The sequence below is a fragment of the Symphalangus syndactylus genome, chromosome 14 (assembly GCF_028878055.3).
Source record: "Symphalangus syndactylus isolate Jambi chromosome 14, NHGRI_mSymSyn1-v2.1_pri, whole genome shotgun sequence".
Classification (NCBI taxonomy): domain Eukaryota; kingdom Metazoa; phylum Chordata; class Mammalia; order Primates; family Hylobatidae; genus Symphalangus; species Symphalangus syndactylus.
In genome coordinates this window covers 17,837,247-17,861,440 of record NC_072436.2, presented here as the reverse complement: position 1 = coordinate 17,861,440, position 24,194 = coordinate 17,837,247, and the positions used below count along the sequence as shown (strand labels likewise).

General features: G+C 46.0%; 1 protein-coding gene across 26 annotated transcripts in view; it reads right to left on the bottom strand.

The window, feature by feature from the left end:
• The window catches only part of SLC39A11 (solute carrier family 39 member 11), a 467,051-nt gene that overhangs the window by 398,055 nt on the left and 44,802 nt on the right, over nt 1–24,194 (bottom strand). For 25 of the 26 annotated variants that reach the window (XR_010115566.1, XM_063617439.1, XM_055243870.2 and 22 more), the window contains one exon: nt 7,649–7,807. Coding sequence is in view for 25 of the 26 variants with exons in the window: in XM_063617439.1 (XP_063473509.1) it covers nt 7,649–7,807 (159 nt within the window). In the remaining variant the exon portion in view is untranslated. Of the gene's footprint in view, nt 1–7,648; nt 7,808–13,816; nt 13,923–24,194 lie in introns of those variants that run through there. The other variant, XM_063617447.1, reaches the window with a different exon arrangement.

The window sequence follows — 24,194 nt, the reverse complement described above, 5'->3', positions numbered from 1 at the left end:
AGCACACAGGCAAGACTGTGTGAGGACACGCAGGAAAGGCAGCCATCTGCAAGCCAAGTGGAGAGGCCTCAAAAGAAACCAACCCTGCCAGCACCTTGGCCTTGGACTTCCAGCCTCCAGAGCTGTGAGAAAATAAATTTCTATTGTTTAAGCCAACCCCGTATGTGGTATTTTGCTATGGCAGCCGCAGCAAAATAATACAGATGTATAGACAGTGAAGCAAAAGGTCCGACTGCAGAACTGCCACCTTCTTTGGCCTGGGGCTGCCCAATCCACCCAACATGCCAGCCTCTTCAGATGGCACAATTGTGTCCCCACACTGGAAGGATCTGCTATTGCCACAGAGGCTCTCTACAGCCAGGCAGAAATTTCAACAATAGCTCAATCCCAGGATGCAGCATGTAGCTTGAAGTAGAATTGCCCATTTGGAGCCTCAACAAAGTATAAGAAAGCACAATCCTAAAAATAGGGCAAAGGGCTACTGTTCAGTGTCCCCACGAAACGAGTCGGGCTTACTTGACAATATCAGGCTTATTGTAGAGACTCTCAGGTGGCTGCTGCTGAAGTTTGTCCTTTTTGTCTTCTGTGAGATATTCTTTTCATTTCACCTTTTTAATTCCCTAAGATATTCTTTCGTGAACTAGAATCAGAATGCTAAAGATGAAGGAAATCTACGAAGGAGAAATAAATACATGCAAACACGCCTCTGGGAGGAAAACTGCCTCTTGGAACATCTGTCACTTCTAAGACAGTTGTCATATTTGGTCTCTCAATAGCAGCTCCAGCCAGCCAAATATTGATACCAGTAAAAGTTGTGTACATTTTTTTTTTTTCGAGACAAAGTCTTGCTATGCCGCTCAGGCTGGAGTGCAGCAGCGTGATCTCAGCTCACTGAAGCCTCCGCCTCTTAGGTTCAAGGGATTCCGCTGCCTTAGCCTCCCTAGTACCTGGGATTACAGACACGCAACGCCATGCCCAGATAGTTGTTTTTTTTTTTTTTTTTTTTTGTATTTTTGGTAGAGACAGGGTTTCACCATGTTGGCCAGGCTGGTCTTGAACTCCTGACCTCAACTGATCCACCCACCTCAACCTCCCAAAATGCTGAGATTACAGGCATGAGCTACCGCGCCTGGCTAAAACTGGGTATATATTCAAAGTACACGGGCACACTGTTCATTTAAGCTTCACTAGAGGCATCTTCTTTGCCATCACAATGAGAACTAAAATAAACTGAACATGGTTGAGGACTCAGATAAATAAAGGCAGGAGCTGAGAAGAGGGTGATCCCTGCTTGCCAGCCTCCCCCGCCCTCCTGGAGCCCGTCTGGGCAGGACTGTTGGCCAAGTCCACGTGGAGGACACAGCCTCAGGGTCACAGGCACCTATTACCTACTCGGGCAGCCTCCTCAAGATAATTGAATACCAAGAGAGGGAGAGGAGGGGGAGGGGAGCACGCATCTCCCAGGAAAAAGTCTGCCAAGAGGCAAACCAAGCTGCGAAAAGCTAGCAGCAACAACACACACAGTATGTTGCCATTTGTTTTTCAGAAAACATGAAACAAAACTCCATTTCCAGATGTACATGCAAACATATGTAAAAGCACAGAGCAGTCTAACTACTCAACCATAGAGAGATGGCTGAGCAAATGAACTGGATGACAGAATGCTACACAGGTATTAAAATATCGATAAAAATCATTTCAAATATAAAAATAACACAAAGAGAATGCACAGACTGATTCCATAAAAATGTATGCTTGCACATATACAAGAAAAGAAGATCAAAATGGAGTCAGGGTTCAGGGTTCCTACTGCTATAAAGTCAATTTAAAGTATACTCAAACAATACAAGCAAATTGGAAAAGTGTTTATATTTCAATAATTAAAAAACACAGTATCATTGGTCTTCTTTAAAAAAGGAAAAGGGGCTGGGCGTGGTGGCTCACGCCTGTAATTCCAGCACTTTGGGAGGCTGAGGCAGGCATCCACCTGCCTGAGGTCAGGAGTTTGAGACCAGCCTGGCCAACATGCTGAAACTCCGTCTCCACTAAAAATACAAAAATTAGCCAGGTGTGGTGGCAGGTGCCTGTAATCCCAGCTACTCAGGAGGCTGAGGCAGGAGAACAACTTGAACCCGGGAGGCAGAGGTCGCAATGAGCCAAGATTGAGCAACTGCACTCCAGCCTGGGCCACAGAGGGAGATCCACCTTGGAAGACAGAGAAGAGATGAGAAGAGAAAAGAGAGGAGAAAAGAGAGAAGAGAGGAGAGAGAAGAGAGAAGAGAGAAGAGAGAAAAGAGAAGAGAAGAGAAGAGAAGAGAAGAGAAGAGAAGAGAAGAGAAGAGAAGAGGAAAAGCTGGCTGTGGTGGCTCACACTTGTAACACCAGCATTGTGCGAAGCTGAGGCGAGTAGATTACCTGAGGTCAGGAGTTCGAGACCAGACACGGTGAAACCCCATCTCTACTAAAAATACAAAATTAGCCAGGCATGGTGGCGCATGCCTGTAATCCCAGATACTTGGGAGGCTGAGGCAGGAGAATCGCGTGAACCCGGAAGCAGAGGTTGCAGTGAGCCGGGATCGCACCATTGTACTCCAGCCTGGGCAACAAGAGCGAAACTACATCTCAAAAAAAAAAAAAAAAAAAAGAAAGAAAGAAAAGGAAGGGAAACACTAGAATGATACCCGCTAAACTGGTAACAATGTTTGACTGGTTGGTCTGGGGGAAAAGATAAAAGTAGGAGAAGGGTTTTCACATAAAATTTTTACAAACTGTTTTATAATGAGATTTTTGTATTGTATTGATGTGACACTAACATGACTAAAAATAAAGAATTGACCTTGGGGACACACACACTACCCTCCTCCCCACCCTACCCATCAACCCACCAGGAGAAAAATCACTGTTTTAAACTGAAGGCAGGCCAGGCGTGGTAGCTCACACCTATAATCCCAACACTTAGAGGGAGAGGCCAAAGTAGGAGGATTGCTTGAGCTAAGGAGTTCAAGACTAGCCTGGGCAACATAGGGAGACCCCTGTCTCTACCAAAAAAAAATTAAAAATTAGCTGGGCAGGGTAGCACAGGCCTGTGGTTCCAGCTATTCAGGAGGCTGAGGTGGGAGGATCACTTGATCCCGGAAGGTCAAGGCTACAGTAAGCCGCAATCATGCCACTGCACTCCAACCTAGGCAACAAAGCAAGACCCTGTCTCAAATAATAACAAGAATAAACTGAAGATGACAGTTTCCCACATACTGCTATCCCTTAACTTCACATAGAAGCACAACTGCAAAATTAGAAACATGTCAATGTCTCCAAACAGCTGTTCAATGTCCTGTCTGTTTCTGCCTAGAACCATCCTAAGGGGAGCATGGGCTCCGGCTGGCCCCAAAAGCATTTCCCATCATCCAACCCCTCACCAGCCTCTTCCTAGGCCCAGCAGTCTGCACCTTCCTTGCCCACCCCCTTTTTTCTCCCCTTTCATTAAGACACCATTTGGCAAAGTCTCTGTAAATCCCTGTCAGTTCATTTCCCATTAACAGTTATCACAGAGCTTCTCTACTTTATTCCCAGATAAATAATTGAAAATGAACACCCAGTTTGGAGAGGAACTTGATGCATCTGAAGTTAACAAAGCCACAATGGCTTCATCCTGACAGGCTCTTCTGAGTAATGCCCTTTCCATTAGCAATATTTTGCTTTGCCTCCAACAGAGGGACAAATAAATCTGAGAGGCTGAAGGAACAGAAATGGAGTTAAAGAACACAGTCATGTGTTAACCATTCCCTTCCCACCAACCCAAGAGTGTGATGCCCTTCATGTCCCGAACACATAACCAGGGTGGGTGGCTCTGACGCTCCCAGGCATTGGGGCCTGTGCCTGAATGGTCATGGGCAAGGGTCAAATCAGGGCATTGCTGCAGAATCCTTCAAGCCATATCGCTGCCTTTTCCAGACTTCTGCATCTCCTTATTTCTCCAGGTGAAATAACACAGACACTGACCCACTTCCTTTCACCCCAACAAACTCCAAGCAGACATGTCCCCAGGGGATAGAAAGGAGACCCTGAAGTTTTCTGCAGACAGGCCTCCTCCAACCTGGAGCCTGTCCCAAAGGGTGAGAGCCCCTTGGTCAGAACCACAGCCAAAGCCTTTTCCTCTGCTTTCATTCTGCTCCTGAGGCCATCTGCTGAATGGTGGGGCTCCATCATCAGGGGAATGAATCAGGAACTGAAATGATCTGGGGCTGAATTTACCCACAAAACTTCCCACAGCCTCAAAAGCCACTGGTTCATAGATCCCAAGAAGAGCAAACATCCTGAACACAAATTCTAGCCCCACTCCTCCCCTGTTAGACTATAAACCCTGTGGGTGCTCAGTCGATATTGGCCAACCGCAAGGACTCAAGATCAAAACCCATTAACTCCGACTCCACAGAGCATCTTCAACAGATCCAGGCTGCTGCCCTTTTCAGGTCTGGTGAGCAAATTAATAGTGAAACCAAAGGAAACCTGTGGCCAGCCTCAGAGTGAAGGTCAACAGACTGTTTACAAGCACAATTCTTTCAACAACATTTGTATTCACTGACTGTGGCAATCATAAGTAATTCTCATCCATGTATGAGACCTTCTAAGACAAATTCCCCCTCTCACATCGACAGCAAGAATTCATTTCTTTTTAAATCTCCTAGAACAGATGTTTACTGTCAGGCTGATCTTTCTGCCAAGTAGTGAGGTTCTGGGTATTTGTGGTGATGATGTCCCTTTCTGAGCTCTTGCAACCCCTCCCCAGACATTCACCAGCTGCTCCCAAACCATTACTGATTCTATCCAGGGCTTCCCTCTGGGATCTCCTCCATATTCAAAGCATATATTAGAACAAATATGAACCAAAAGGTTTTAAAAAATACTGCTACAGCCGGGCACGGTGGCTCATGCCTGTAATCCCAGCACTTCGGGAGGCTAAGGCGGGAGGATCACTCGAGGTCAGGAGTTCAAGACCAGCCTGGCCAACATGGTGAAACCCCATCTCGACTACAAATACAAAAATTAACCAGGCATGGTGGCAGGCGCCTGTAATCCCAGCTACTCGGGAGGCTGAGGGAGGAGAATCTCTTGAACCCAGGAGGCAGAGGTTGAGGTGAGCCAAGATCAAGCCATTGCACTTTAGCCTGGGTGACAGAGTGAGACTCCGTCTCAAAAAAAAAAAAAAATTACTGCTGCATAGTACAAATTAGCCAATGACTGTTTACGCTGCCTAGAGAAAATCCCCACGTTCAGACAGCTGACCAAATACATCTGATACCACCCCACCACCCCCACTCCCCAGTAACATAGTAAGACCCACCAGGATTGCAGAGTCCTTTCCAAGAGACTGTCTCGGAAGCCCAGTTGGGTGCAGGAGAGGAGAGCAGAACGGGATCCGGCAGGGGCCTTGCAGAGCCGCTGAGCCAGATCTCTGCCTGCTGCTCAGGGGTTAAAGCCACTGGTCACCTGCCAGGGCAAGTAGAATACACTCCAAAAACAAGTTCACACAAAACCAGGGTGGCCTTGAGATCAGAATATGGCAGCCTGCATTCAGGGCCACTGGACGCCACTATCACATAGACATAGTCAGCAGCAAGGAAGCCAAATGTCCAGGGGACAGAGACAGACACGGCCACTCAATTTTTTTTTTTTTTTTTTTTTTGAGATAGGGTCTTGCTCTGTCACCCAGGCCAGAGTGCAGTGGCACCATCTCGGCTCACTACAACCTCCACCTCCCAGGTTCAAGCGATTCTCGTGCCTCAGCCTCCCAAGTAGCTGGGATTAAAAGCACCTGCCACCATGCCCGGCTAATTTTTGTATTTTTAGTCGAGATGGGGTTTCACCATGTTGCCTAGCTTGGTCTCGAACTCCTGGCCTCAAGTGATCTGCCTGCCTCAGACTCCCAAAGAGCTGGGATTACAGACATGAGCCACTGCGCCCAGCCATGTCACTCAATCTTTTAACAACAAAAAATGACACATGGTCTTTAAGACAGTGGTCCCCAATCTTTTTGGCACCAAGGACTGGTTTTGTGGAAGACAGTTTTTCCACGGACGGGGGTCAGGGTAGGGGGTTTGGGATGAAACTGTTCCACCTCAGATCATCAGGCATTAGTTAGATTCTCTTAAGGAGCACAAGCCTGGATCCCTCACATGCGCAGCTCGCAGCAGGGTTTGCGCTCCATTGAGAATCTAATGCCACCACTGATCTAACAGGAGGTGGAGCTCAGAAGATAAACCTCACTTGGCAGCTGGCTGCTCACCTCCTGCTATGTGGTCCAGCTCCTAACAAGCCATAGACGAGTACCGGTACTCGGTCTGGGGGTTGGGGACCTCTGCTTTAAGACAGTATCACAGCCGTCCAACATCACATTCAGCTGTCTGATCCAAAGGACAGTTCTTCTATAACACAAGGAATCCATTTTTCATTAGCCCAGGGTCCAGAGGCATAGTTCCTGGGAATCATTATAGTTACAGAATCACCCATTGTTTCTTCTCTTTCTCCAGTTGGGAACTTAAGGAAAAAAGAAGGCAGGAAGGTAGGGAAGAGGACTTCAACCTACCTACCTCCTGGGGTACATGACTGCTGACTCCAGTGAGTCTGACTTAATCCTGTCTCACCGTGATCCAGCAGGAGAAATGGACTTTGACCCATTTCTCACCATAGAGTTCTCCCTGCACCACTTCCCTTTCTAGGGGAGCAGAGAATTCAGGCACCAGTTCAGGGGTGCTTCTGCCATCTCTAGAACTTGTCGGGCCCGGTGTCTGGTAAGGCTGTCTCATGCTGTTATGATCTTGGACCCCTTTCCTCTACTGACAGTGGTGCATGCAGATGATAGGCTTTAGCCAATGGCTTGCGGTTCCCATTGCATGACCTGACCCCAGCTCTCTTGGCTCGGTGATCGCAGCCACACGCCAGGCTGCAGTTTGCACGGTGCTTCTCTGTAAGCACATACATGCTTATTCCCAAATCCAGCTCCCCAGCCCTATGTCAGTAAAAAGCCTGAAATCTCTGGCTTATCCTCAATTCCAGTGCATTTTTACATTTTTAAAATTTTACTGTACAGTCCCTCAGGGGAGTTATCCTCAAATTAAAGGATGGAAAACTAGAGCTCAGGGATATATAATCAGTAAACGACAGGTGTGAGCTCTAGCCCAGACCCCTGCTGCACAGAGCCCCGCCTCACCCTCCTGTCAGCCCTCATGATATGATCCATTGTCGAAGGCCTAATGCTACAGGTTGGGGGGCTGGGGCGGGGGTATCATCTCCCTGATGATGTCATACTCTCAATAAGACCCACCACCATAGTGATGGTTCTAGGTCCCACCCAGCACCCAGTTCTAGGTCCTCTCATATATATACAGTGCCACTCAGCACATCAGCTGTACTGTATATTTTTAACGAAATGTGACATTCAAAATCTGAACTTACTAAAATGTAAATTACCAAGACATTATTTTAAGAAAGAAATCACCAATCAGTTCCTCTAATGCCTCGTTCTCTGTTTAAATACCATTGGCTGCTTAACAGAGACATTAACAGGTATGTCAGGTTTGATCAGAACTAAATTCATTGCACAGAGCTGGTTGTATCCTGATACAACAGCTATAAGTAGAGTGGTACTCACCAAGTGAGGCATCAGGAGGTCAGCCAAGTAGACAAAAGCCGCTCCAAGGGTGAAGCCAACAGCCACGGGGAAGAAGGCAAAGGCACCGAAACCCCCAGAGGACGTGGCCATCTCAACTGCTGGAGCCAGGAGAGACCAATAGGAAGCTGCCAACATGACCTACAAAAACCACAACGAGAGATAAACGTTAAAGCAACTGCAGAAGGCCTTCCAGGCAGGACCTCAGTTGCTCTCTGTGACCCAGAATGACCCCTTCAATTTCACATGAGTTCAGTCTTTCATCCCAGGTTGGGAGGTACTATCATAAACCAAAAAGCCACCTCCAGAATTCCCAGAGCTTACTATTGCAAGAACTCACTTTTGGGTAGGATAGAGTTGACCTTGGGAGGATGCAGTCCAGTTCGCCGTCATCTAGCCTACAATTCAGTGGTTCTCAACCAGCAATGGTTTTGCCCTCCACAGGACATGTGGCAATGACTAGAGACATTTTTAGCTGTCACACTGGGAGGAGGGTAGGGGGAGGTTGCTACTGGCATCTAATGAGTGAGGCCAAGCATGCTGGTAAACATCCTACAATGCACAGCACACCCCTGACAACAAAGAATTATCTGGCCCCAAATGTCAATGAGAATGCTGTTGAAAATTCCTATTTTTTTTTTTTTTTTTTTTCCTGAGACAGAGTATTCCTCTGTCACCCAGGCTGGAGTGCAGTGGCACAATCTTGGCTCACTGCAACCTCCGCCTCCTGGGTTCAAGTGATTTTCCTGCCTCAGCCTCCCGAGTAGCTGGGATTATAGGTGTGTGCCACCACGGCCAGCTAATTTTTCTGTATTTTTTAGAGATGGGGTTTTGCCAGATTGGCCAGGCTGGTCTTGAACTCTTGATCTCAGGTGACCTACCCACCTCGGCCTCCCAAAGTGCTGGGATTGAAGGTGTGAGCCACCATGCCCAGCCCAAAAAATCCTATTTTAATTAAATTCTTCCAAGACAAATTGCTCACTACTTCACGAGTTCCACTGTATTGTAACACAGGTCTGATTATTACAAAGTTCTTTCTTATGTTGAGCTGAAACCTGTCTCCTTTCCACTTTTACCTTTTAGCTGTGGTTTTGCTCCCTAGAACACCAAAAACTGTGTCCTTCCTGTGTGATATGTGACAGCCTCTGAAATACTTGAAGATAACCAGCAAGTCAACGTCATATTGGTCCCATCAATTATCTCTAAAAAGGACGAAGGGAACTAATATTTATTGATCACTTGGTATTTCCAAGGGCCAAGATTTACATTTGATATCTTATCTTTTCATCACAACCACCCCGGAGGAAGATGATGTTTTCTGTTGTGATGTCTAGATAAAGAAATTGGACCTTGAAATAATAAGGTAATTTGCTCACGGTCCTACAGGCCAGCGGTCCCCAATCCTTTGGGCACCAGGGTCCAGTTTCGGGGAAGACCATTTTTCCATGGACCAGACATTGGTTTTGGGATGAAACTGTTCCACCTCAGATCATCGGGCGTTAGAGTCTCATAAGGAGCTCGCAACCTAGATCCGTGGCATGTACAGTTCACAATAGGGTTCACGGTCCTATGAGAATCTAATGTCACCACTGGTCTGACAGGAGGCGGAGCTCCCACGGTAATCCTCACTCACTTGTCCACTGCTCACCTGCTGTGCGGCCTGGTTCCTAACAGGCCATGGATCAGCACCGGTCCATGGCCCGGGGGTTGAGGACCCCTGCCATAGGCAGTAAGTAGCAGATCCAGGGAAATGACCAAGCAGGACCATAACCAACTCAATGACAGGAGAAACATGAAGGAGAAGAAAAAAAATTAGGCTGGTCTCAAATCTCAGCAAAGCCAGTTCAATAAAAGGTTCTCCAGCAGATGAGCTGGCACAGTGGTGCATGACTGTAGTCACTGGAGATGAGCTGGCACAGTGGTGCATGACTGTAGTCGCTGGAGATGAGCTGGCACAGTGGTGCATGACTGTAGTCCTAGCTAGTGGGGAGCCTTGAGCCCAGGAGTTCAAGGCCAGCCTGGGCAACATAGCGAGACTCTGTCTCTTAAAAATAAGAAGCTCTCCAGCACTGACCAAATTAAACACTCATCCATGGCTGTTTACTCTTACAGATGCTATGACATCTTTTGGCTAGAGTACACCCACCACCCATCGTAACTATACAGCAGTCACTGCCAACACAGAAAATGTTGAATGAGTTTCTAAAAATTACTTAATTATGCCTTGCCTTAAAAAATCATCTGCATCACCCATCTTCAAAATAACACTCAGAGTGACAGAACCAGGTATTACAACAGCAACAATAAAGAACAAATCCATGCATAAATCCATAAATTCCCTTCTTCCAGCTGTCAATCACAAACAGTCACTTGCTCTGGGCCAAATTCTCCCAGCAAAAGTCTTAGTGCCACCCATGGAAACCTGCAAAAGCCTCCAAAACTCTAAGAACCAAAATGCCTCTGCTAAACAGGATGGGAGCTGAGGCTGATCAGTTCAACTCCATGAGCCAGGCTGTCAATAAAGGCCATCAAAGGGCTTTTGATGAGGGCTCCCCCTCCCTGCTACAGCCTAATCCACCCCTTTTCCAGACTTTGTCTTACTAGCTTTAGAATTCAACAGCCCTCAGTAGCTGCCCTGCATGGTAAACTCCCCACCAAAGAGGACCTGCAACAAGGCACAGAGATGGAAAGGTGCCAGTTCTTCTTTGTATTTTTTGAAATGGAGTCTTTGTCGCCCAGGCTGGATTGCAGTGGTACAATCTCGGTTCACTGCAACCTCTGCCTCCCAGGTTCAAGCAATTCCCCTGCCTTAGCCTCCCAAGTAGCTGAGATTACAGGCGTGTGCCACCACACCTGGCTAATTTTTGTATTTTTAGTAGAGAAAGGGTTTTGCCATGTTGGCCAGGCTGGTCTCGAACTTCTCACCTCAAGTGCTCTGCCTACCTTGGCCTCCCAAAGTACTGGGATTACAGGCGTGAGCCACTGCTACCGGCCCAATTCTTCTTTTTGAACCTGACCTGTGCAGCAGCTTCTCTGGTTCTCCCATACAGTCCCACCTTCAACAACTCTAAAACCACATGGCCCAGGTAAGCCCACTCATCTCACCCCCTAAATCCTCCCCACCCTCCACCCTGTGATGAAAAAACATAACATCGCTGTCAGCATCACTTGAGAGACCTCCCCAACCTCTGCTCTCATCTCCTTTTCAACCCCAGGTCCAACCTCTTCTGTCCACATTTCCTTCCATCCCTCTGCATCACTGAGTACCAACCTTTTTTCTGCCCTTACACCTGAGAAGCACACAATGCACAAGCTATTCAAGGAGCAGGAGCAGAAGAGAAGTGTCTCTCAAGGGAGGGTGTGTTGGAATTTGGGATGCTTGCAATGCAAAAGCATCCCAGCTGATTCAGGTGAGCCCCCTCCTTGAGAATCACTGCCCTTTATCTTTCCAGTCAAATTTAGGATCCAGCTGGATTTCCTTCATTTCTTTTCCTTCCAGCCTCCCTGCCTCAGACACAAACTGGAAAACCACAATCGGGAAATTGAATAGGGTTGCCTATCTAAAATGAAAAAAGCACCCAAAGCAAAATTCTTTGTTTTTTTTTGTTTTTTGTTTTTTTTTTTCGTTTTGAGACTGAGTCTTGCTCTGTCGCCCAGGCTGGAGTACAGTGGCGTGACCTGCAACCTCCATCTCCGCCTCCCGGGTACAAAAGATTCTTATGCCTCAGCTTCCCAAGGAGCTGGGATTACAGGCGTGTGCCACCACGCCCAGCTAATTTTTGTATTTTTAGTAGTGACAAGGTTTCCCCATGTTGGCCAGGCTGGCCTCGAACTCCTGGCCTCAAGTGATCGCCCACCTCAGCCTTCCAAAGTGTTGGGATTACAGGCGTGAGCAACCACGCCTGGCCGAAAAGTTATTTAAAGGGCGAGTGGGGTAGAAAAGATGACTGTGTCCTAATGCCTAAAACCTGTGAATATTTCACCTTACAAGTAAATAGGACTCTGCACATGGGATTAAATTAAGGACCTGGAGATGGGGAGGTGATCCTGGCTTATTTGAATGGGGCCAGTGTAACCACAGGGTCCTTACGAAAGAGTCAGAAGGGTCAGAGTCACGAGGTCAGGAGTCTGAGACCAGCCTGACCAACATGGTGAAATCCTGTCTCTACTAAAAATACAAAAATTAGCCAGGCATCATGGCAGGCACCTGTAATCCCAGCTACTCAGGAGGCTGAGACAGGAGAATCGCTTCAACCCAGGAGGCGGAGGTTGCAGTGAGCCAAGATCGCACCATTGCACTCCAGCCTGGGTGACAGAGTGACACTCCATCTCAAAAAAAAAAGAAAAAAAAAAAGAAGGGTCAGAATCAGAGAGAAAATATGATAACAAAAGCAGAGGCTGTAGTCAGAAAGAGATTGGAAGATGCCACGCTGCTGGCTTGAGGATGAAGAAAAGGCCATCTGCTAGGGAAGGGAGGTGGCCCCAAGACGCTGAGAAGGCAGGGAAGCAGCTTCTCCTCCAAATCCCCCAGGAGGAACGCAGCCCTGCTGCCACCTTGACTTTGTCCCAGTTAAAATCACTGTGGACTTCAGACTTCCAGTACTGCCAGATAATAAATTTGCACTGTTCTAAGCCACTACATTCATGGTAGTTTGTTACATCAGCAATAGAAAATTAATACGGGCATATGTTACTTTTCTTAAACTTCATTTTTTAGAGCACTTTTAGATTGATAGCAAAACTGAGTGGAAAGTACCAAGAATTCTGGCATATGCCTCCCTGTCTCCACATACCCAAAACTTTCCCCACTATCAACATCACACCACAGTGGTACACTTGATAAAACTGATGAACCCACACTGATATGGCATTAACACCCAAGGGCCATCGTTTTTTGTTTTGTTTTGTTTTGTTTTGTTTTGTTGTTTTCTTTGTTTGAGACAGGGTCTCACTCTGTCACCCAGGCTGGAGTGCAGTGGCGTAGTCTCAGCTCACTGCAACCTCTGCCTCCCAGGTTCAAGTAATTCCCATGCCTCAGTCTCCCGAGCACCTGGGATTACAGGTGCCCACCATGACACCCAGCTAATTTTTGTACTTTTAGTAGAGACAGGTTTTCACCGTATTGGTCAGGCTGGTCTTGAACCCCTGACCTCAGGTGATCCGCCTGCCTCGGCCTCCAAAAGTGCTAGGATTACAGGCGTGAGCTACCACGCCCAGCTGGTCCATAGTTTCCATTAGGGTCCACTCTTGGTGCTATACATTCCATGGATTTTGACACATATATAATGTCATGTATCCATCATTACTGTATCATATACTTTCACTGCCCTAAAAAGTCCCTGTGCTCCACCTATTCATCCCTCCTTCCCCGCTAATCCCTGGAAATCCCTTTTCAGTGTGTCTATAGTTTTGCCTTTTCCAGAATGTCCTATAGTTGAAATCACACAGCATGGAACCTTTTCAGATTGGCTTCTTTCACTTGGTAACATGCATTTAAGATTCCTCCATGTCTTCTCATGACTTGATAAAGCATTTCCTTTTAGCACTGGATAATATTCTATTGTCTGGATGTACCACAGTTTATCTGTTCACCTATTGAAAGACATTTTGGTTGCTTCTGAGTTTTGTCAATTATGAATAAAGTGGCTATAAACACCCGTGTGCAAGTATTGGTGTGGACTGGAAGTTTTCCATTCATTTCGGTGAATAAGTGCCAAGGAGTGGAATTGTTGGATCCTGTGATAAGCATCACTTTTTAAATAATCCCCCAACACAGGTGGGGAGGTGAAACTCTCAACATCGGCAATGCTCCTTTATATGTTAGGCATTTTTAAATCTGGGTGTAGTGACATATGAACTAGCTGGTGCAGAAATAGAAAGCAGGGTATCTGATTACCTCTCAATTACCCCTAAGAAGCAGGGCCTGGAACAGGCAGGCCACAGAGGAGAAGGTGCTGAGCACCAGGCCTATGACTTCAGGGAATACTCTTGCTAGCCAGTCCCTTCATAGCCCCAGATGGTAGAGAGCAAAAGTCTTCCTGCAGCTGTGACCCCGCCTGTAAAGGCAAACAAGTGGGCTAACAGGGCCATCCCTGAAGACACCAGGTATAACTGTAAGAAGCTGATGGTTGGCACCTTCCTTTTCCTCACCTTTGTCTATAAAACGAATCCATAATCAGCTTCAACGCACACGGCAGGGGCCTCTCTGTACCCTCAAAGTCTTTTTTGCCTCTTTATTCCTGAAATGAAAATGAAAAGCCCACCCAATCGAACGAAGCCGGAGGAAGGTTTGGGTGGGGCCCATCCTCCAAGTTAAATGTTGCTAAGACCAAAGCAGCCCAATTTCTTTCGCTAAATAATGAATGAAGCTCAAGGATGAGTATTTCAATAGGAAAAGAAAACTCCTGGCTGGGCGCAGTGGCTCACGCCTGTAATCCCAGCACTTTGGGAGGCCGAGGCAGGCAGATCGCCTGAGGTTAGGAGTTCAAGACCAGCCTGGCCAACATGGCGAAACCCCGTCTCTACTAAAAAACACAAAAATTAGCCAGACATGGTGGCACACGCCTGTAATCCCAGCTACTTGGGAGGCTGAGACATGAGAATCACTTCAACCCGGGAGGCGGAGGTGGCAGTGAGCTGAGATCACACCATGGCACTCCAGCCTGGGTGACAGAACGAGAAACTGTCTCAAAAACAAACAAACAAACAAAGAAACAACAACAAAAAAAAAAACTCCTGCAAAAGGGCCAAGGAGGAAATAAACAAAAGAGAATGGATTGAAAGTCTAACTTCAGTCTTTGGCTGGTTTGGTAGGTCTACCACAAGGCTCAGACATCTCAATGTTGAACAAAGTGATTCCCAGGCAAGGTGATATTTAAGAAGCTGAGTATAGGCCAGGCGTGGTGGCTCACGCCTGTAATACTAGCACTTTGGGAAGCCTAGGGGGGGTGGATCACCTGATGTCAGGAGTTCAAGACCAGCCTGACCAACATGGTGAAACCCTGTCTCTACTAAAAATACAAAAAAAAAAAAAAAAAAAAATGGCCAGGCATGGTGGTGGCTGCCTGTAATCCCAGCTATTCGGGAGGCTGAGGCAGGAGAATCACTTGAACCTGGGAGGCAGAGGTTGCAGTGTGCCAGGATCGAGCCAGTGCACTCTAGCCTCAGTGACAGAGCAAGACTCTGGAAAAAAAAAGAAAAAAAAGAAAGAGAGAGAGAGACAAGAAAAGAAAAGAAAGACAAGAAAAGGAGGAGGGAGGGAGGGTGGAGGAGGGGGAGGGAGGAAGGGAAGGAAGGACAGGAGTTGAGGTTGAGACTGGCCTACCCAACCGTTAGGGACCCCATTTGTACTACTGCCCCTGGTTGTTGCTGTACTCTTCTGCTCCCTCACCTTGGCCTGAGCAGCTCCACCTGTGACAACACCAAAACGCCAAGACCCATCTCCCGTGCCATGTCTTCTGAACATCCTCAACTCTTTGCCCAAGTCCATATTTATCATGGGAAAATGCAGAGCTTAGAATCAAGTCCGAGTTTGAATCTTGGCTCAACCACTTACTGGTTAGGTAGCCCCAGTCAAATAACCTAAGCTCTCTGAAGCTCAGTTTTATCACCTGAAAATGGTACATTTCACAGGGTTGCCCTAAGAATCCTGGGAGTCAATGCAAATACCACCCCAACCCGGTTCCCAGCAGGACATGCAACAGGTCAGTGCTGTTTTGGATTCATCCCTCTCCCTGTGTGCCTTCTGCAGACATCCTCTCTTCCTCCTCCCATCTTGTCCTACACCCCGCTTCTAAGGTGGCTCTTTTCCGTAACACTAGATTCATCACTCGTGTCCATGTCCCCCAGAATGTCGCACATGCCCAGGAGAGGGCTGTGCCTTAAGCATCTCTGTACCTGGCACCCCCATCAGAGTAATCCTGGACAGGACAACTGTTCAACATTTGTTGCCTAAATGCATTCTCTGTCATCCTTGCTAATGAAGGGGAGCAACAGGGGTGGAGAAATCGGAAAGCATGATGAGGAAGTGATTCAACACCCATTTTTTGGTCTAACGCCTAATTTTTACAGTAATTTTTAGCTTCCAAATTAAGTATTATATAGACTCATACTCAAATGCCTTCCGTCCTTTCACAAACATGGGGTGAGTAATTGTTTAAAATAATTGAGATTTTCATGGGTGTGGAAAGGTGTCAACGTAGAATTTTCGAAGCTTCGCAGATAATCTATTGAAGAGTCTACTGATAGAATCACAGACTCACTTAGAGTCAAAGAGGACTTTAGGAGACCACTTAATTTAAAAACCTTACTTAACAGAAGAAAAAGCTGACACCAAAGAGAGTCAGTGGCTTTCCCAAAGCCCCAGAGCAAGCTGGTCCGTCCCGAGTTGACTGTGCCACCCTCTACCCCTACTTGACGACTCAGAATCTTGTAGGAAATTCTGTGAGCTACAGAGTAAAGACCAGGTTTAAGTTACTGCCTCCCCCATTATCAGGGAAGGAATCCCAAAGCCAAAGTCTGAGATGAATCAGCATCAGCAATAACTGAATGCAATCGATCCCATAGCATTCCCCAATATTGTGATAGAAACTACTCCAAGAAAAGCCAGCACTAGAAAATTTTTGGCCACAAGTGAACAGGGCTAATAATCCTGTTAAATACTTGCTTCACAAAAATAAATCAAACCTCACAAACTTAAACCCACTAATATCCCATGACTGCCTTAGAATTAGGTAGAGAAACAAGCAATTTTGTAAGTCACACTATAATCCCCTCCCAGCAGCATAGCTAAAGTTGGGGATTTCAAAACAAAACATACAGATGTTATACTTTTGGTCTAGGTCTCTGAATAAAAGGTATGCCTTCCTCTACTGTAAATTATACTTTAAAATAGGAACAGTGTAAAAGCAGTATGTATCCTGATTGGTATCTGAGAACAGAAGAAGGACACTGGTGGGGAAACTGGTGACATCCAAATAAAGTCTAGAGTTTAAGGAATAGTAACAAACAAATGTTAATTCTTAGCCTTGACAAACATGTCATGATTATTTATGTAAGATGTTCACATTGGGGGAAACTGGATGAAGGGCACTATTCAGAAATTCCCAGTACTATTTTTGCAACATTTCTGAAAATCTAAAAAACTTCCAAAATGAAGAGCTTATTAACAGTTAATGATTATACCATGCCCGGCACAGTGGCTCATGCCTGAAATCCCAGCACTTTGGGAGGTTGAGGCGGGCAGATCACTTGAGGTCAAGAGTTTGACACCAGCCTGGTCAATATGGTGAAACCCCATCTCTACTAAATATACAAAAACTAGTCAGGTGTGGTGATGCACGCCTGTAGTCCCAGCTGCTTGAAGGCTGAGATGGAAGAATCACTCAAACCCAGGAGGCAGAGATTGCAGTGAGACAAAATCACACCACTGTATTCCAGCCCAGGCAACAGAGTCAGACTCTTGTCTAAAAAAAAAAAAAAACAAAAAAAACAAAAAACAAAACAAAAAAAAACAGTATTCACAACATCACTTACTCTGTATATCAAATCAGAGAATAATTCCCCTCTAAATCTAATTTTCCTACACTAATGTGAACGTCCTAGTACACTTTGGAATATCACAAAATGTACTTTGTAGGGCTTCTAGTTAAACATGGCCAATGGAACACAAGCTCCCAAATTCTCACTGGAGTAAAGGTACAGGGATATGAAGGATCCAAAGGCCAAAGTCAGAAGGAAAGGAAGAGGACATGGCAGCCACATTTTGGAAGCTTGAAGAGAGGACCAGGTAATCCCTGACAGATGCTCAAGAAGGCTGCCACCTGGGGCTGGAGGAAGAGACTAGAAGGAAGGTGCTTCATCCCACAGAGCCCCAGAATAGCCATGGAGCCTTTGACAATGAGTGCAGACGGGCCTATAAGAGACCTGATGGAAGCCTGGGTAAGAAGCAAGTAAACTCCAGATTCCTCCTGGACCCCAGGCAGACAGGCAACTGTCCCACCAGACATTGCAGGACCCCCAGCCCAGCTAAGGGTGAGGATACCAGGCTGAAAACAGGAGAAAAAGTGATAGTTTATGTGCTGGAATGGGGGCACCCAGCATCTTCCCACATCTTCACCCTGATTTCACAATGAAAATCCAATGGGAGTAAAGAATCCTATGTGCAAAAACTCAATTTTCAGAAATGTTTCTGCATGATAACCTTAACACCCACCTGGACTGTGCGTTTGTGGAAGGCTCATAAATCACAGCCTTAACAGCAGAAGGCTGAAAGGGACTGGAGAAAACATTTAAAATCACCAGATATTTATAAGCTCTTCTTCATAGTCCCTGAGAACAAAATCCCTATGTCCCTTCTGTAGTTCATAATCCAATCTCTTTTCTCAAAATATCATGCAAAATGCCCCCAGGGATCTGTACTTTATAATGCTATTAATTTCCCTCTGGTGTCAAAGGTACCAGCATAGAATAATTAAAAAAAAAAATCAGCTTAACACCTACCCCACATTAGGCAAACCTTTCCATTTCTGTGTAAGTGTTCATTTCGAGAGAATGTCAGCTCTGGCAATATAAATGAATTTGTGAAGAGTTCCTTAAGGGATCCATCAGAATATTCTGGCATGATGGGTACAGTTGAGCATTTCCTTTATTATAGCAGCGACAGTTTAAATACCGAAACAAAATCCAAGCCACAAAACAAAATTTTTCTCGTAACAAATAGGGGAAACAAAATTATTGCACATAGCTCACTTACAATGCACTGAATGTGTCAACTCTTCACACCTCTGAAAAGGTACACAGAGGTAGGACAGGAAGACACAGGTCAAGAGAAAAGCACCCAACTAGTGCCTGCTACGGAGCAGGTCCTCCTTCATGTTTATTGAACCAAAGGAACATGGACTCTAACCTCAAGGAGGTTACCGTGTACTTAAGGAGGACACACAAACTTGCAATCCATGTAAGTCAAAGCAATCATCAGAAAGAGGCTGGGCATGGTAGCTTACGCCTGTAATCCCAGTATTTTGGGAAGCCGAGGCAAGCAGATCGCCTGACGTCAGGAGATCGGGATCAGCATGGCCAATGTGGTGAAACCCCGTCTCTACTAAAAATACAAAAATTAGCCAAGCATGGTGGCGGGCGCCTGTAATCCCAGCTACTTGGGAGGCTGACGCAGTAAGAATTGCTTGAACCTGGGAGGCAGAGGTTGCAGTGAGCCGAGAACACGCCACTGCACTTTGGCCTGGGCAATAAGAGTGAAACTCTGTCTCAAAATGAATAATAATAATAATAATAATAATAATAATAATAATAACTCAGAAAGTACAGAAGCCAAGTGTTGTCTCCAAGTTCTGTCTCCAAATCAGATATAAAATTAACAGTTAAAAGTCAATCAGCTAGTCCCTAAGCAGAGACTGTTACACAGCCAACACTGTGCCAGACCCCAGGGGGTTGCAAGAGAGGAAGAAAGAGCTAGTGTGGATCTGGGCCCTGCCTCCAGGAGCTGGCTCTGGACTATAATAAGAGAGGCTACAGAAGACATATGACAGGATAAATTTAGGGAGTCTGCAGTCATGCCAAGAAAGGGGATACCAATATTGTTTCAAAATTTAAAAAGCAGAACATCAAAGAACAGGGAAGGGCTCTGGAAGGCTGGACACAATTTGGAAAGGAAATGAGGATGGGACCTTTCTAGCTGGGAAGTGCAGAGTGGGCAGAGTCTGGAGGCAAGTACACAGAAGCTTATGTTGTGGAGTCCGCAAGGCTGAAGAAGGCAGGGAGGAGTTTACAACCAGACATTTGGGTATAATTATGAAACCAGGCAGAATGGTTTGGACTTCACACAATGGGTGGCTTGTTTCCAACTCTGGTTGTACTGTAAAATCAACCTGGAGTTTTCAAGCTACAGATGCCAGCTCCCCTCCACAACCTACAGAAACAGATTCGCCAGGGCAGGGGCATGGACACTGTGTTTTAAAGCCTCACACGTGATGGTGCAGCAGCTTAGCCAGCATGGAGCAGGTCAGCATTAAGTACCCACTGTCTCTGGCAGGGTAACGGAGGCATTTTGGAAGGGTAACTTGGCATCAGCAAGCAGAATTGATTTAAGTGGGGAGATGGGACACCAACATCCAGCTGTTGGGCTCTGGACATAATCCAGATGTGACACAGGGCAGGAGACCAGAGAGCAGAAAGAGAAACTCGGAAGAAGGAAGGAATCTGCAGGTAACCCTCCAGAATGAGGCCGCCCATGTCTGTTCAATATCAAGTCAGTCAATCAGAAACCCATGATGAGCGGCCACATGAATTTTGCATTGAGTCAGCCTTAAATTTGGCATGTCAGTTATTAATCATGACTCAGTATGAATCAAATCCATATGGGGGCTATATCTGTACCTAATTTGCTTTTATCAAGAAGCCTACCTAATATACCAGCTTTACATAATTTTACAGAATTAAACCCAATGGCTCAAAATTATAATCAATTACATTCAGCTTCAATTACAGTTATTAATTAACGTAGATGGGCTTGAATGACCTGACTCTTCTTAGCTACGCCTACCCAGTGATAATGATGGGCAGGAGCTTGGCTCATAATCTCCAAACTAGGAAAAAGTACTTTTGCTTAAATAAGAAAAAAAAATCTACCATATGACCCAGTCATTCCTCTCCTTGTTCCCCAAGAGAAATGAAAACATACGTCCACACAAAGACTTACACAAGAATGTTCACAGCAGCTTTATTCACAGTAGCCCTAAATTGGAAATAACCCAAATGTCCATCAACAGGAGAATGAATAAACACATTGTAGTATATTTATGAAATGAAATACTCCTTAGCAATAAAAGGGAACAAACTACCATCACGCCGACATTGGATGAATCTCAAAATCATTACACTGAGTGAAAGAAGACAAACAATAAAAAATATATAGATACTATATGATTCCATTTAAGCACAAGGGTATGCAAAACTACTCTATGGTTAGAAGTTGGTGGCTGGGAGGGAACCTGACTTAGGGACTAGGAGCTCTTTCAGGGATGTTAGAAATGTTCTCTATCTCAGCTGGACATGGTGGCTCATGCCTGTAATTCCAGCAATTTGGGAGGCCGAGGCAGGTGGATCACTTGAGTCCAGGAGTTCAAGACCAGCCTGGCCAATGTGGTAAAACCTCATCTCTACAAAAAATACAAAAATTAGCTGGGGATGCTGGTGGGCACCTGTAATCCCAGCTACTCAGGAGGAGGCTGAGGCACGAGAATCACTTGAACCGGGAGGCAGAGGTTGCAGTGAGCCGAAATCACGCCACTGCACTCCAGCCTGGGTGATAGAGCAAGACTCTGTCTCAGCAAAAAAAAAAAAAAAAAGAAATGTTCTCTCATTTTGGGTGGTGGTTATACAGATATAGACCATTGACCAAACTCATTGGGCTGACACTTTAAGATCTACCTGCTCCCCAGATTCTGATGAGCCACATTTGCTACACAGACAGCATATTGGGTATCCAGGTTCTGGGGTCTATCCTAAAATGGTCTCTCTGGGGTAGCCTTGGGTCATTCAGTACAGTCACTAAGTACCTGACAAGGCCCAGGCCCATCCTCAAACTCTAAGTACCAGCAGTGTTAAACCAGCATGGAAGTTATACCCAAAGGGACCTCCCAGCATCCATTCTCAGTGACCGTACGTCCCCCAGGTGAAGTCCTAGACAGTAATAAGTTCCGTAAAGCAAGGACAACCATCCAAGACATACCTGGGCTTCAAATTTATTGACCAGTCACCTAATTCTACCTCCAGTGCCATGAAAACAGAGCAAAAAAAAAAAAAAAAGTCACCATGCCCAGTCCTGCTCCAAAACTAAGCTCCTATTTTTCTTTTTTTTCCAAGCACAACTCAGCTCAGCCAACATTTACTAAGCAACTACCATGAGTGAGGTGCCCAGCTGGACTGGAGCTCCCATTGGCAATGATCTCAGCTACACCTAATGTAAGACTGCTGTGCTCCAGTCTAATAACGCTTAGGCTTTTTTGTTTGAGTTCAATGTTCCTCTTCTACAAACCTATTACTCTGAACAATAGAAATGGCAAGCATACTAATTACTTTGGTCCTTTCAAGGCAGATCCAGACCAGCCAGATGAGAAAGGCTCCCAGAATCCTTCAGTTTGCCAAAATTGTTAACTCCATGCAGACTTAAAAAACAACAACAACAACAACAAAAAAAAACATAGGGTGATGTGGGACATCTTTATTAAACCTTTTCACCAGCTGGTCATCAAAAGAGTGAGAACATGTTGCCCCAAGCTGCCTCCCATGGCACTCAGCCACCAACCCAGCAGCACTCTCTCAGCTCAGGTCTGTTGATGGACATCGCACCAGCTGGTCAAGCCTCCCCAACCCCCACACCACCACTCACTCACGCTGCTCCAATCTGTCCCAGATCTAGCTGCTAAGAAAGCAGCCCCTGCCTAAATTTGAAGGAGAAGACAAGACTCAGCAGTCTGGCTCCATTGATGGAAAACTCAAAGATCTATAAGAGAGGAGCTTCGCCCCCTTCGCTCATCTCCCTCAAGGTGGAGATGACAAACCACCCACCTGCTAGCTTCATGCATCTTTCTCGGCTCAAACAAGCCATGAGGCTTGGGGGCAGATCTTCAAGGTCAAGGGAAAGGAAAGATGCTCCTCCTTGTTCTAAATAATATTACATTTCATTGCACCACTCATGAAAATACGGGTTCTGAAAGTGTATTCTGTCCTAACTCACCAGAGGGATGCAGAAGTCTCCCATGGGTATGGTGGCCATGATTCCTGGGAGATGGAAGGCTGGAGGTAAGGAGTGATGGGGCAGAATCCCAAAGGAGAACTGGAGGTCCTACGAAAAAGCCCCCTCCTAGGACTGCCCAATATAGCAAATAAAAATACGGGATGAACAGTTACATGATAATTTCAGATAAAGAATACTTTTTTTAGTATAAGCATGTCCCTAATACTACATGTTTTTCCTGGCTATACTACCCCACCAGTAATTATCGTCATCTTCTCTCTCTGTCTCTGTCTCTCTTTCTCTCTCTAAGGAAGGTAATAAAGGCCTAGCACAGTGACTCACACCTGTAATCCCAGCACTTCGGGAGGCCGAAGTGGGCAGATCCCTTGAGCCCAGGAGTTCAAGATCAGCCTGGGCAACATGGCGAAACCCCATCTCTACTAAAAGGCAAAAGTTAGCCGGGCATGGTGGCACATCTCCATAGTCCCAGCTACTTGGGAGGCTGAAGTGGGGGCATCGCTTGAGCCCAGGCGGTTGAGGCTGCAGTGAGCTGTAATCTCACCACTGCACTCGAGCCTGAGCAACAGAGTGTGACCCAGTCTCAAAAAAACAAAAATAAAAAATAAAAAAAAGAAAGGTAATGTAGCCTAGTAGAAAGAAGAGCCACTTTCTTCTTTTTTTATTTATTTATTTTTTTGAGACGGAGTCTCGCTCTGTCGCCCAGGCTGGAGTGCAGTGGCACGATCTTGGCTCACTGCAAGCTCCACCTCCCGGGTTCACACCATTCTCCCGCCTCAGCCTCCCGAGTAGCTGGGACTACAGGCTCCCGCCACCATGCCTGGTTAATTTTTTGTGTTTTTAGCAGAGACGGGGTTTCAGTGTGTTAGCCAGGATGGTCTCGATCTCCTGACCTTGTGATCGCCCGCCTCGGACTCCCAAAGTGCTGGGATTACAGGCGTGAGCCACCGCGCCCGGCAAGAAGAACCACCTTCTATCAGTCAGACTACCTGGATTCAAATCCAAGCTCCACCATTTACCAGCTGGGGGATGTTGGGTAAGAGATTAACCTCTCTGGAGCTACTATTTATTCCTATGTAAAATGGACATAATAATAGAAATAGTAACACTCATAAATAAAATAACATTTACATACAGAGAAACTTTCTTAATCCTCCTAACACTAAAAGTTAGGTATTACTGTTATTCCTATTTCTCACATGGGGAAACAGAGGCTGGAGAGGTTAAATAATTGAACAAGGTCACAGAACTAGTAAGCAGCAGAGCCAAGATTCAGGCCCAGCCAGTGTGGCACTTAAAAAAAAAAAAAAATAGGCTGGGCGAGGTAGCTCACATCTATAATTCCAGTACTTTGGGAGGCCAAGGCAGGTGGATCACTTGAGGTCAGGAGTTCAAGACCAGCCTGGCCAACATGGTGAAAACCCGTCTCTACTAAAAATACAAAAATTAGCTGGGCGTGGTGGCACGTGCCTGTAATCCCAGCTACTCGGGAGGCTGAGGCAGGAGAATCGCTTGAACCCGGGAGGCAGAGGTTGCAGTGAGGTAAGATCGCGCCACTGCACTCCAGCCTGGGCAACAGAGCAAGACTCCATCTCAAAAAAAAATATATATATATATTATGTATAGTTACCCTGTGCCAATCTTTACATTTAGATTCTTTAATTTCAGCTTTTACTTTGGATATGAGGGTACAGGTACAGCTTTGTTACATGGGTATACTGCACCCAGGTAGTGACCACAGCACCCAATAGGTAC